The sequence below is a fragment of the Diadema antillarum genome, unplaced genomic scaffold (assembly GCF_040938485.1).
Source record: "Diadema antillarum isolate AM-2024a unplaced genomic scaffold, OU_Dant_1.0 seq00000216_RagTag, whole genome shotgun sequence".
In the NCBI taxonomy this organism is placed as follows: Eukaryota; Metazoa; Echinodermata; class Echinoidea; order Diadematoida; family Diadematidae; genus Diadema; species Diadema antillarum.
In genome coordinates, this window is record NW_027271271.1 from 249,311 (window position 1) to 263,964 (window position 14,654).

Genomic DNA, 14,654 nt, shown 5'->3' on the forward strand with positions numbered 1-14,654 from the left:
ACCCTGACTCGCAATCAACATCGATGGGGGATTGACTTGGTTTGATATTTGCCTCACAGTCCCCAAAGCAATAGAAAGTCATCGGACAATAAACTGAGTGAGTATTGACGACACATTTGCGAATACATTGTACAAACACACACCTGTAGTAGGCAAAGAATGCCTTCAATTCAGATTTCATCTTTAGACACTACACCAGATTTAAGAAAACTGAATCTAATTCACCATCATCGGCGGGATGTTAAGCATAACGAGCAATACTGGATTTTGATTTTGATACATTCTTCAATTCAGTTCAATCTTTTAACAAGTAATTCAACGTAATTCAGTTCAATTTAATTCAGTTCAGTTCATTTCCATTCAATTCAGTTCTTTCAATTCAGTTCAATGCAGTTCAGTTCGGTTCAATCAGGGAGGTAAATTCAATTATGTAGAAGGAAATAATGAATTATAATAACTTACACCTTCACACTCCATGAAAGATGTCTTGTGGTTGCTGATTGTGTGTTTCTTTGTTTTGTATTCGAAAATTTATATTGGTTTATAGTGCCATCGTGCTGTGGAATTATTTCAGACATTGATAGCTAATATGGAGCTCTTCTAAAGGGCTAGGATTCTATTTTTTTAAACTTTCAGAGTGGAATAAGATATACCTATTAAGTGACAACAACTGAGGTACGTCGAATCGAAAACACTACATTCGTCTCCATCACATTACATCATGCCTTTATCACGTTTATACAGCATTGAGGGTCAGCACACATTTTTTTTTTATAGTGAAGTTTGATTAATTGTTCTGTTCTTCATAACAGAGATGCAAGGAACTGGTCGGTGAGCACTTAAGTTTGCAAAAAGGAAAAATAGACAAAAATTGGGAGCAACACAACTTGACTGGAATGAATGCAGAGTATCATAACGGTCATCCTCATTATAGTTTTTGGATGCATCATGATCATGTTTTTTTTAATTGTTTTCTTCCACATGTCGAAATAGCAACCATTCTAAACACGTACACCTTGCTAATGTCACGTGGCCACGGTCACGTGTTCTTGATGTTATCCTATGTGCGTACCCTCATCACCCGTGTTGTCTCTTTTTCGTCTAGAAGAGAGGAACACTGCTTCCTATAGAAATTCATTCAAATTCTATTCAAATCAAAACTTATTCAAACCTATAGAAATTAATTCAAGCTGAAGACCAGTAGTCAGCAAGTCACTGGAATGACGACAGGACCTATACTTTAAGTATCATAAAAGAGTCCTGCCACGGACTCTGATCAAAGTTAAACGTAATCCACCCTATAAAACTGCTTTCTTTGTGCATACCTTGATATGAGAAACATTACTTAATTTCAGCCTCTTACATCGGGCCTGCTTGAGTCCCTGTACGCCGGTTGAAAATAATAACGTGCAATGTAGTCAAGTTCGTCATTCTCAAACATGACGCAAAGTTTCAAATATTTTTGTCTAGTCTTCCTCGTTATGGTCGGACTTTTTTAGAGCTTCCTTGTGTTCCTGAGCTTTTTTCCTCAGAGCTTCGACGCTCAGAGTCTTTCTCTCCCGCCATGCGTCCAGGAGTCCTAAGGGTTGACCGTTGGCTCGCAAGCAACCTGCCAGTCTGTCAGCGGTCAGACCCCACATCCTGGGCAGACCGAAAGTGGTCAGTGCTCCCCACGCGAGCGGGTTGGGCGCGGCCAGGGCGTAGCTGGGACAGAATTCCGGCCAGAGAGCCGCGGCAGCCGCTGCCGCAGCAACGGTACCTGGCTTGATGTCGGGATGATGACTCGGCTGGCGTGACAGGAGACGGTCAATGCTGAACGAGCTGTGGAACGCCGATGCGGCGTCACAGTCCTGCAGTTTGTCCGCGTCAAAACGTGGTAGCGGTCCGACACCCCTTAGCGGATTCAGCAGCGTTCTACCGGATATCTTGAGGCGGGGAGATTCGGGGTGCTTCCTTTCCTCCGTGACGTCCAGACTGGTCGTGTCCATGCACTCTGAGTCCACTTCGCTCGGCTCCGCACTCGAGCTGTCCATGCAATCCCGCGTTTCCAACTGGCCGTCTGCCAGGTATCCCGCCGAACCGTTTACTCGCACTGCGGCCGCTGAGGAGGAATTCGAGTCAACGCTAGTGTCCTGTCCGTTTCCACCACAGCCGCCATCAGAAGCGTCGCCCACGCTGTTACTCTTCCGCTGTGTTTGCCGCGGCGATGCCTTCTCTAGCTTGTCCTTCTGTTTCTTCATCTTCTTCTCCAGCTTCACCCTCTCTCGCCTCTCAAGCTCATCGGGCGGGATGGGATCGCCGCTGCAGGAGGTGAGGTGAGCGTTGTGGGCGGGCCGTCCGGGACCTTTTCGCGTGTTCTCTTTCTTTCTCCACTTGGCGCGGCGATTCTGGAACCAGACCTGGGTTATAAGAAAATGACATGAGTGAAGTACTTCATCATAGTGTCCTTTGAAACATTACATCAGACAAAACTAATGGCGAAATGAAGAGATGAAGGAACATAGAATAGGCCTATTAAAAGATACACTGGAGGGCATCTAGATTACACTCATTTACCCACATCTCTGTCCTGTTTTTCACAGGTAAGAATTAAAGAACAAATTTGTGAATCAAATCGTGACATGAACACATTGTTTGTTGATTGCACGATATCCATACGCATATTACGAGAAAAAAAAGCAATCATCCAAACCCTTAGAAGATTGAACATTCGATTCCCTTTCCACAGGAGCACTCAAAATCCGATCTTCGTGATTGGCAAAACAAAAGATCTAGTACAACTCTTCTAAAGAATTGTACACGATGATTACAGAGCTTTTATTACAAGGGGAGGAAAGAAAAGGGGTTATGTGTACACAATAAATCGAGAAATGAATCTGAAGGAAAAAAGAAAGGAGCACAACTGAGATTGATGACATCCAGTATACAACAACTGGGTGAGGGTTGTTAGAGGGAGAGAGTTCAAATACGACGCGATGGAACGAGAAAGACAGAGCATGTGAGAGACTTGTGCAAGAGAGGGAAAACAAAGAGAAAAGAAAAATGGGTGGGCGTGTATATGCATGTTTGCATATGCGTGCATGAGTATGTGTGTGTATGTGTGTGTGTGTGTGTGTGTGTGTGTGTGTGTGTGTGTGTGTGTGTGTGTGTGTGTGTGTGTGTGTGGAAGAGCTGGGTGAGAGAAAGAGAAGGAAACAGTTGGCAGCAGAGATAGAATAAAGAAACTGTAATGTCAACGTCGTAAACGTCACTTCCTGTTTTGGAAACCGCGTCGCTCTCCCTTCAGAGTGACGTTATTGATTTTCGGCGAGCGAGGAAATTTGGTTGCTGAGGCAAAGTGTGCCCCTCAATTAAGACGTCTGCTGATGTTTCTCGCGGCTACGGAGCGTATCTCTTCGCGATATAATTCCGCGAATAAGCAAAGACGAAATCACCTCAATTTCGAAATCGATTAGCAGTGGCATTTCTTGACAAGATTTAGTGGCAGTGTGATAACTGGTTTTTGTGCGAAGAGGGAGAGAGCTTCTCCGCATGACATTTTTTTTTTCCTGTCGAAGAAGAGGGGTGGGTGGATGAAAGGTGATGATGATGATGATGACGATGATGATGACGAAACTAAGAATCTCTCACAAAATGGTGTCTTCACCATGATGATGATAACTATTACTCTATTACTATCATAATCATCCTCATCAGGAACAGTATCATCACCATAATCATTAGCATCATCATCATCAGCAGCATCGTAACCGTATTCATTGTCATCACCATTATCACCAACATCATCGCCTACATCATCACCATCATCGTCATCATCATTGTTACCATAATAATAATAATAATAATAATAATCATCATCATCATCATCATCATCATCATTGTTACCATAATCAACCACATCAAGGCATTGTAGTCCATGACAGTGTAAAGGGTAGCCATAGAAGTCCTTTGCGAGTGCACCATTTACTCCTAAGTGTCAATCTTGTTATCGCAGACAAGCTGGAGGATGCGATCGCTGCGATTGTAATCGAGGCCCCTGAAACAGACTCCCGATAGGTGCAAGGTGACTTCGCGCTCGAAAAAAAAAGAAAGGAAGAAAGAACATCTACCTACTTCTAATCTTCCAAAATGAATATGCGGGTATTCGCATCGCCTCATTCCTGTGGCCCTGCAGGGCCTGAAGGGTTATATATGTCATACCGGCGCGGATCAATTCATAAATGCGGCTGTCAGTCACTCTACGCAAGAGTGAGCGATCGGTCGGTCACACGAGCATACTATCGCGATCAAGAGTAGCGATATCCGATGCTCTTGTCACGTGTCTCAATTTAATCACGTGACCTTTCAGTCATCCTGTTACCATTCTATCACCTCTCTCCATTTTTTCTTTTTTTTTCTTTTTTTGCTGGCTCGCTCCTTGCAAAGAAATAAAAAAAGGAACGCGGGAAAAACTGATCGATTTCTTCTCTGAGTGATAAACAAAATCAATGACACGAAACAGTTAAGTCAGAGTCAATCGCGAAAATCTTTACGCCGTTCTGCCTCTACTTTTATCGACACGCGTGGAAAGAGCAAGTGTTATTTCCTTGGCAGACTTGTCGAGTTTTACATTAGCAAACTTTTCCTTTCTCTTTATACCTCCATCGCTCTCTTTCTCTCCCTCCCTCCCTCTCTTTCATCCGGCGTCCTTTTTCTCTCCTTCTATCGTCTTCACTTGTCACTTTGGCGAATAGAAGTCGATACATTCATTCGACCATGCTCTAGATTTCTATCTTGGCATGTAATTAAAGAGTGACGAGAAAGACAGCTTGATTGCCACAATTAAATGTAGCCCAAAGGATTGCGAGATGGCCTCAAATTAGAAGTTATTCAATATTTCTTTGAATCCTTGGACGATTTTTTGCGTTTAGGGACGCACACTGAATTTAAACGTCTCCCTGCAGACTGCCCCTCAGAAAGTATTGACAACTTCAGAAAAGGGAAAATATCGATTTCTGCATTGCATAAAAGAGAAACCGCTAGGAAAATCAGTGTATGTGGAATAAGCAGCTCCGAGAGTTGCTAAAACTGCAACACGCTTATATATTTCTTAAGGAAATGGAATTTAAAGAAAATGTGATATACAGATATTTACAAAGAATTGCAATGTTGCGCAATAAATTCACCGTAAAAGCCATTCGGTGTGGTAGTGTATCCTTTCTACATTATTTAGTCGTGTTGTTGGTTTTTTTACAGCTAATTGGTAGTGATGTAACAAAAATCATGAAGACACTTTTTTTTGTACAAAGTCGCCAGCAAACGATAACAGATTGCTGTCTCGATCACGGTGATGACTGAGAAGCCGATGACGCGGACGACTTGATTCATCTACAGGACCAATGATGACTGAAAATGATCGGAGTCAAAATGATGGCTCCACATGCCTGTGTAGACTACGAATAGGAAAGCGCTATAATTTCAATTCAATTCAATTCAATTCCTTTCTTTGTTCCCATCATCAAACTAAAAAGGCGATCAGAGTACGAAGTATACAAGCAAAAGGTAAAGTACATACACTGTAAAGAAGAATACTTAATCTATATGCAAATGAGTGTATAATGGTATAAAACACATTTAGAAGTATATAAAGTGATGGAAAAGAGTAATCCACATAAAAGCACAGCTTGTAGACGTGGATTCCTCGGTAAACAATATGACTATCTGTCCAAAATGTATCTATGTTGAATATATATATATATATATATATATATATATATATATAATAGCATACATACTTATGATACAGGCCGGCAGTGCATGACAAAAGTTTTATAAAATGGGTTCAAGAATGTAGCCAATTGGAAGCGCTGAAATGAGTCACGTGTGCGTGCATTATTTTCTTCAGGTAAGCACTAAGAAGAGTCTCTCTTCCACCTCCCTGGCCTGACGTACGTCACAATGTTTTACACTAGCAGTGCGCACTCAATCAGTTGTTACAAGTGCGTCACGCGCTACTATACGCGCTGTCAATCCTGTAAACAACTTCTAGTTCGGGCCGCGGGCTGCCACAACAGCCGGCGGCCTTTCTTGTGCATAACAGTACGTAACGTACGTATACTCTTATACGTACGTACAGTACTAGGTGAGTGTGCGGGATTTCCGAGTGTGACGTGCGTAAATGTTTGGGACGAACATCTTCGGACATCTTGACTTTTGAGCGAGTGCTACATGTAGCTGACTGGTATTGACCCACAAAGGTACGTGAATAATGCTATTAGTTTTCGACCCATTTTATAAAACTAATGATGCACAGGATTATTTCGTGGCGTTAGTGAAGGTGCGGCTCACTCTCGAGTATTGACAACGGTTGCAAACATGCACTCGGCTGCGCCTCGTGCATGTCGCACCATTGTCAATACTCTCGAGCGCGCCGCACCTTCACTAACACACTCTATCCTGTGCATCATTAGTATAATAGTGCACGCAAAATATAACGATTGCAAACGATAACCCACTATCGATTTGATATCGGTTTTTTGCTCCCTCATTTTAATCATCGAGTACTTGAATCCCGCACCTTATCAACGCGATTGCGCCACAACCGCGATATGCTTTGCTCGATATTATCGTTTTTCTCAATTCTCGCAGGCTGGCTATGCCAGTAACTTATCTGTGTGGGACTAGACTTTCAGCGGTAGATTTAAACATAGAAGCTGAAATGAACAGGTTCGCTACTTTTAGAGAGACTGATCTATATAAACAGTATTTTAGACAATAAGGACACAAAGGATGCCATCAAATACGCCCTACGAATTTTGGACTCCTACTGTTCTGAAAAAGGAATCAATCCGACGGATATTACTGAGCAAGTCAACCCAAGATTTGTGCCGCTTTCTCCGTACATTCTACGCGGAAGTGCGCCGTGGAAATGGGCAGCGTGTGGTGTGTACAGTAAACGCTAAGCGCTCTTTGATCACGCTACGCTATGAACTTTACTACGACATTCACAACACACTCTCGGAATCCGCATGTGCAGCAATGGGGCCAGTAGATCCCTAATCCTACAAAACATCATCTAGTCCTGGTCCTGGACCCACAGTGCAGTAAGTAGGGCGTCTAACGTGTTACTGTTAGTGTTTAACTGTTAGATCCATGGTAGACCTATTGTAGGGTCAAGTGTTAACTAGCGCTGTCGCTCGTAAGTGACGTACAGTACAGTGTACGTAACGTAGATCTAGTATAAAAACGTTAGGCCAGGGTCCCTAGGGCCCCAGACCTAACCTATTGTAGGGCCTAGAAAACGTTAGATATAACCACGTAGACCCTAGACTCTATAGTTGAATTTGGATCTCCAGGATTTTGTCTACACAGGTTCAACGAAACTGGTATTATTGCTTGTGTAGACACGTGTAACTGTTAGAAATGATCTAGGCTTATCTTGCCTGGGTATGTATGCTATTTTATATATCACATAGTGCATGACATCTTATTGCACTATAACAAGTACCAAGCACCTCCAAATTCTGAATTTGCCCTCAGGCAATTATATTCAATTCGGCCTGCGGCCTCATTGAATATAACTGGCCTTCGGGGCAAATTCAGAATTTGTCGGTGCTTATATTGTTATACTTAGTAGTGCATTCAGCCTCATGCACTATATATATAATATATTACTGTTATGATAAAAGCATATTGCCAACAGTACTAAAATAGTACGAAAATAATACGTAATTGAAATAAGATATCAATGTCAGGATTGCAGCAATATCCAGATAATACTGTAACAATTCAGCCATTTGTGTACCAAGCAAACACGGTAACAAGATACAATACATACATACATACACACAATTATAGCAGGGGTATTGTTGTCAAGTGTTTTGACTGCCTTTGAGGTTCACAATGATTAAAAAAAAAGAGAAGAGGAAAATACGGATTGTTTGCGATCCTTTCTTGAAGCGCCGTTTTGCTGTGTTGTCGCAACACAGAGTATGTTGATTTATCTCTGTCCACAAGAAGAATACACACATAAAAAATTGCCGTCGACAACTGTATTTTCGCATCATTTCCTACTTTGTAAGTGTGGGAGTAACCTTTCATGACAACTGCACTAATTATATTTGAACAAGTTTCTCTTTGACGTCATCATCATCAAGATTTTCTTTCACTGCAAATCGACAGGCCGATAATGAGTGTGAGTTAATAATTGCATTAACGCGAGGCATTGAACGTGAGACTTTTCCCTGAACCTCTGCGCTTTTTTTTTGGTCACACAGAAACGATGTATAAATAGTCGTCATGCTCTGCAGTAATCTCGTTCAGCCACTTAGAGTCCAGTCGTTTGATACGAAGTGGGTGTATACGGTAAATAAAAAGCAGAGCCATTAACGGGTATTGGTATATTGTTGGAAAATGTTAGGCTCGACATGAGTGAAATAGCATTTGTATACACGACCAAAAAAAAAAAAAATAATGATAAAAATGTGGAGATTTGGGAGCCGAGCGCAACTCGTTAGTTGTCTGTGTCATTGAAACTGTCAATTTGGTAGAAGAGGGTCATACTCAGGAAAAAAAAAAAACCGCCTGACACAAATTACATTTGATATACACTGACTTTTTTAAAAGATCAAGAACGATACTAATGTCACACCGTGAAGATTGAGAAAAAAAAAAAGATTTCGCAGCGTATGCGAAGCACAAGTTCCCTTTTAAAGAAGGTCGAGGACATACCTAAGTCACGGAAATGTGCAGGGCTGAACGTGTTCGCCTATTTTGTACATTGTAAATAGGAACGTCCCAAAACGCAAATCCGTGTTAAAGTTTCTTTGTATTAGCTGTGGGGGAGGGGGTATGGACTGATTAATAAACTCGACGAGTGGATAAATTGCAACATACATACAGGAACAGAGAAGAAGATAACAATTTTGTTATTTACACATTTACGGTGATGGTTATTATGTCTACCACCAGACCAATGATATGGATCACAGGGGACTTCAGCGTTTTCGCGGTATGTGTATCATTTAATGAAAAAGAAAGGAACGAATAGCATGTTTTATAGTTCTGCTTTCTTGCCCGGGATCATGCCGTCCGCTCATCACTTCCATCTCGCCAAAAGGTGTCAAAATAATCACAGGACGAAAGAGATTGAAGGAGAAAAGTGCTGTATCAGTATGCACCTAACTTCTCTTCGGGGAGTTCATTCGAGATTCGAGGCAATTTCTATTCGAGTGCGAAAATTATTAATAAACGAAATAACGATACAATGGAATTAATCGCGGACGGGACACAGCCGTCAACAATGGGCCAAAATCTGCGTTCGTTTCACGTTTCACCAGATCAAACACTGTCTGCGCGACAATGACTCGTGTGGATGGCGGGCTTTTATCGCGTCAAGAATCGCAATATTAGCTTTTTGGCTCGTCCGCACGAGGACTGGGCTCGAGTGGCGAGCTTCAGTCGACGTCCAATTTCAATCGGAAGTTGGGTGCGACAAGGAAAAGCGACACCGCAACACGTTTTTAGCGTAAATGGGAACAATCAAACCTAACTGGGGAAACTGAGCAAAAAAAAAAAAAAAAAGTAGCAGAAGACGTGAAATGGAGAGAGATAGCTGAAAAGGGGTGGGGGAGGGTTGACGGGTGATAGGACACAAGAAATCAACAATTGACATGTGTATCATTGCATGGTATGTCCACATTGGAAGCGCGGGAAATCAGTTCTTGTTGCGATGCAGGAGACACGTTTGTAAGCGACAAAACGTACATGAAGGGAACACATGTGGTGGTGGTGGGGGGGGGGGGCTTTCCTATGACAGCCTAATTGTTAGAAATCATGGTTCGATGTTGCGTGATTTGTAGCGAAGACAACAGAACCATTTGAAGAGGAAATTGAAATAAATGCAAAAAGAGAATGACCCCGAAATGGTGCTTTTTATACTCTTTTCTTGACACACGTTCATCGTCATCCCCGTAATGTGAGAATTTTGTGTGCTTTGCGGTAATAATTCGTGAAGTACAACAGACGCGAAGACAGTGGGCGTTTTCATATTGAACAATCATTTGGCACTTAGTTCGAACACGACTTCTCGGTTCGGGTTCGTTTTCTCTCTCTTTCACGATTCACCCCCCCCCCCTCTCTCTCTCTCTCTCTCTCTCTCTCTTTCCCTTCCTCTATATCTTTCTCTTCACATATTTCTTTGTCTTTCTCCTTCTCTCATTCTCCCAACGTTAGTATTCTTTTATCTTTTATAAAACAATCTCACTGCCTGCACTAAAGATGGCTTTTGTTTTTTGTAGTTTTCAAGCCCCCTGCACGTTGCTTCTCATAGTGCAAAGTAGAATTCAGATTTCGATTATATCAAAAGTTTTCAGCATAAACATAATATTACAAATAAAATATGTAGTCTTTTCTTCTTCTTTTTTCCCCATTTTCCAAAAGAATAAGACGTGCAACCGGTACACTCAAATATAACTAAAATCAAATACACACAGTGGTCAGATGATAACAGAATAAAAATGTATGCGGATTTAAACCGTTCAATAGAGAGGAATAAGCGGTGATTTGATAGATTTATGGTAGAATGTATATTGACGGGATTGGAATGCGGAAGGCTGTCGTTAGATAAGCAAATGGCTTGATAGAGACAACAGCCTGATCGTCCTGCTGGAAAGAACACAGCGTCCCACAGTGTGGTAAACACAGTGTGAACTACACAGTGTGAACTTCACAGTGTGAGAAACACAGTGTGAACTTCACAGTGTGAACACAGTGTGAAATCTCTTCACATTGTTGAATTTGAGCGTTTTAACAGTGTGAACACAATGTGAGTCATAGATTCACAGTGTGAAAGAAAGCATTATGTGAACACTCTGTGAAAACCACACCACAGTGTCATCTTCACACTGTTTTCACATAGTCGACTGTATGTGAACACGTTGTGAATACACTGTGGGACACTGTGTTCTTTCCAGTATAGGGGAAGTCCATAGTGCCTACATTAGAGATAATTTCCACAAGGAATTACGACAGACAATAATAGTAAACATAAGTTTCTTTGGTTTCCAGACGTACATGCAAAATACCAAAGCTGAAGTGCTGTATATGTGTTGTATGTAAAGAGGAGTCACAGAGACATTCTCATCAGTAATCAAATATAGAATTAAAACTTTCGACTTAGAATGCCTTTTATCATCAGTATGATGATGTTGTATTACGGTCTTCCCCCCCCCCCCCACTCATCCAAGCGAAGGAAGAAAATTACATTGAGGGAAAGCATTACCCATAATCCCTGGCGACTCAAATGTAAAAGAAAATATGTACTTGTTCATGGTTTTCACATTTCTGAAGTGTTTAGTGGGCACAAAAGGATAGTCTGTAATTGAATAATGCCCGGTGCAGTAATCCAGCAATGGACATGTGGAAACTATGGTATTCTTCTATTGGGTATCTATTTGTAATATCTTTCTACCGTCATGCAGACTCCGTCTCTCTCTCTCTTTCTCTCTCTAACTCCATATCTCTTGAGGAGAACTAACTTCATATAAATGTATTACGATGCTTAATCATGTGATTTTGGCACTCAGCACTTATTTCCTAATGAACGGGTAGAGAAATGACAGGGGATTTCTGAACACTACATTAGCCCGATGCAAAAATCGCACTCGTTGCGAGATTGAATTATGTGCATTCCAAATGGAGGGCTGTTCAAGAACATACACTGATTTTCATTATTATTATTCTCTCTCTTTTTTTTTTTTTTTGCGTGTAGCCGCACAGCTTCTTTGCTTCCGAATAACCCGCTAGTTATTTGGCCGCTAACGAACATTAACCCTCCGAAGAATTCTCCACTCGCCGCGCTAATAGCAAGATTTTTAAACCATTTAGACACGCCTCGAATCGATAGAAAGAGCCATGCTCAACCCCCCAGAATTAGATAACGTGTGATCGGGAAATACGCGATTGCATCGCGAGAGTGGCGCGGGCAGCCAAGCGACTTCTGAATTTTTCCTCTAGCGTGAAGAAAATATTCATTTAAACAATTTTGCAATCGACGACGCGGAGAGGGAAATCACTCACCGTCTTTAAATCGAATAAGTTTACCCCTGACTTGAGAATGATATCAAAATTTGACTTCTGTCGTACTATATCAGACGAAGAAATGAAAGCGGCGTAGAGACGAAGATGGAGGAGAAGGAGCGGGAAGGGAAAGAAAGGGAGAGAGATGAACACAGAAATTTAAATGCCTCGCTGCATATAGAATTAAAGCTTGAAACTGCGAAAACAGACAACTGACATTTTTGGAGTGAACAATTTATGAGTCCCTCATCTTCGAAAATTAGATATCTGCATTGTGTGCTTATCACTTCACCTAACGTCTGCTTGTCATCTCCGTGTGAAAGAAAAAAAAATATTTCATCATGCCCTTATGCTTATATAGCGCTATATCCACGGAAGTGGCTGTTAAAAACAGCTATTTCTGTGGATGTGCACTATAAATGAATATTGTTATTATCATTATGAGCGTTTTGGCAGGGAAATAAAGTAGAAAATCAGAAATATTCAATCACGCTACGTTTGCTGGGGATTTTTCCATAACACAAATTGACTCCTGGAATTGTTATCATCAAGTAAAATGTCCGATTAAACATCTCCGCAGAAGGATTTGCCAATTGCAGAGTGGAATGATTTTTTTTTCCTCTTAACTTTTCATTCGCTTATTAGATGAAGACTTACATATCTGTTCGTAACAAATCATCATCTCATCAAATCTAATTCATCCCATTATCATATTCCTAATTAGACTCCAGTGCAAAATAGAAAGATCAATTGACAAAGTTTGACATTTCGGAATAGGGCAGTATCTAATCATCACTAGCGTCTACTATTTTGCATGTTAGTATTGAAACATAATTTTATGCTGTGCACTGAAATATATAGATTGATAAACGTGTATTGCTGTGTATCAACTGCTCAACTTACCAATTTTTCTTTGTTTAAGTTCATAAACTGAAACAAACGGCGTGATTGCTTTCAGCTTCTCTTCAAGCGATAGCAGGGAAAATACCAGCAATTGTAGACAGCACGGAGGAACCACGCAGGGCATCAAAACTCTCTTCTTGCATTGATAGATAGATATAAATGGGGGTATCCCTTTTTCGGATCGTCGACATCTTATACTCACCACAATTGTGGTGTGCGTCTTAGATGCGCAACATCGACTCAAACAAAATACGACTGAACAATGAATTTTGTACCTTTGAAGGTTATATTCCAGTTCTTCGAAGTTAACATTGCTAATGTTAATGAGAAAATCTAACTTTGTTCAAGGAAATGGCATGCTTTATACGCCACCATTGACACTACAATACAGCGCGTGCCACGTTCATCACTGGATGTTTGTGTAGCGAAACAAGCTCAGGTCTGCAGTGAAAGATGACTTTTAAGCAATTGATGTATTTTGTCATATTATATTCATAGATCATGGCACGGTAGAAATAGGGGTTAGATGAGACAAGAATGGTCACTAACCCTCAGAATATGGAGACCGTGCAGGCTTCTGATTCAATGAAGGAAAGTTATAGAATTTATGATTATCTGGGATTTCTGCTTACCTCTTCGGATCTCTCTCTCTCTCTCTTCTGTCTTGACAAAAAAAAAAAAAAGGCTACACTTCTTACAATCATTGTTAGCGCTCCTCAAGAGGGTCTTCTCAAAATTAGTTTCTACCTTTTACTTTCTTTATTTTTTACTCTTAGTAAAACGTATCGCTAGGACAAGAGTCCGCCTGAAGTCATCCATCGAAGGTTCAATCTCCTCACGCGGAGGTTCATCCCCATTGTAAATCAGACAAACCACACAGCGACTGTATCCTACTTTACTTCAAATCAGATCCATGGATTTGCTGCAGCAGTTCCGCCCCTAAAGGCTCTTGTTTTCTCGTCTACCTTATCACACTTTGTAAGAGATATCCGTTTAAGAACCACCTCGTGATACGTACAGCTCTCGAAGGACACTAATAAAACAACGAGTGATATCGAGCTGATGGATCGATATTGGGCAAAATACAGGGATAAGATATCATTTTCTCCACAATCTATAATGAATAAGCGAAATGGAAATAATGTTCTCTAATGGCAATGCATTGGAATTAACTCCCTCCGCTCAGTCAAACAATATTCATTCACAGGGTTACTCAATGGGTAATGCCTTTTGAGGCACGCCCTGCTGAAAAGAACACAGTGTCCCACAGTGTGTTCACAGTGTGTTCACAATGTGTTCACACAGTCGACTATGTGGAAACGTTCGAATTTAACAGTGTGAAGATGATTTCACACTGTGGTGTGTTTTTTCTCATAGAGTTCCCTTAATAATGTTATGTTTCACATGCTGTGAATTGATGATTCACAATGTGTTCACAATGTTAAAACGCTTGAATTTGACAGTGTGAAGAGATTACTGTGTTCACAATATGTTCACACTGTGTTTTACATTGTGTTTTACACTGTGGGACACTGTGTTCAATACAGCAGGACATTATATGGACATTGATTCCTTCCTCCTTTTTTTTTGTTCTTCAAAAGTTAGAAATCCAACCATTTGACAAGAGCAAATAAACCAGATATCAAGCACAAGTCTTTACATGCACTAATACACAAATAAATAACAACTGTTGC

The 14,654-nt window shown here is 41.0% G+C and overlaps 1 protein-coding gene across 1 annotated transcript in view; it reads right to left on the reverse strand.

Moving 5' to 3' along the window:
• Window positions 1-1,466: 1,466 nt before the first annotated feature.
• LOC139729028 (uncharacterized) overlaps window positions 1,467-14,654 on the reverse strand; it is a 33,217-nt gene continuing 20,029 nt past the window's right edge. Inside the window, exons 3-4 of the mRNA XM_071639953.1 lie at window positions 2,630-2,681; window positions 1,467-2,399 (exon numbers count right to left, since the gene is read on the reverse strand). Of these exons, the coding sequence (XP_071496054.1) occupies window positions 1,467-2,399; window positions 2,630-2,681 (985 nt within the window). The remainder of the gene's footprint in view (window positions 2,400-2,629; window positions 2,682-14,654) is intronic.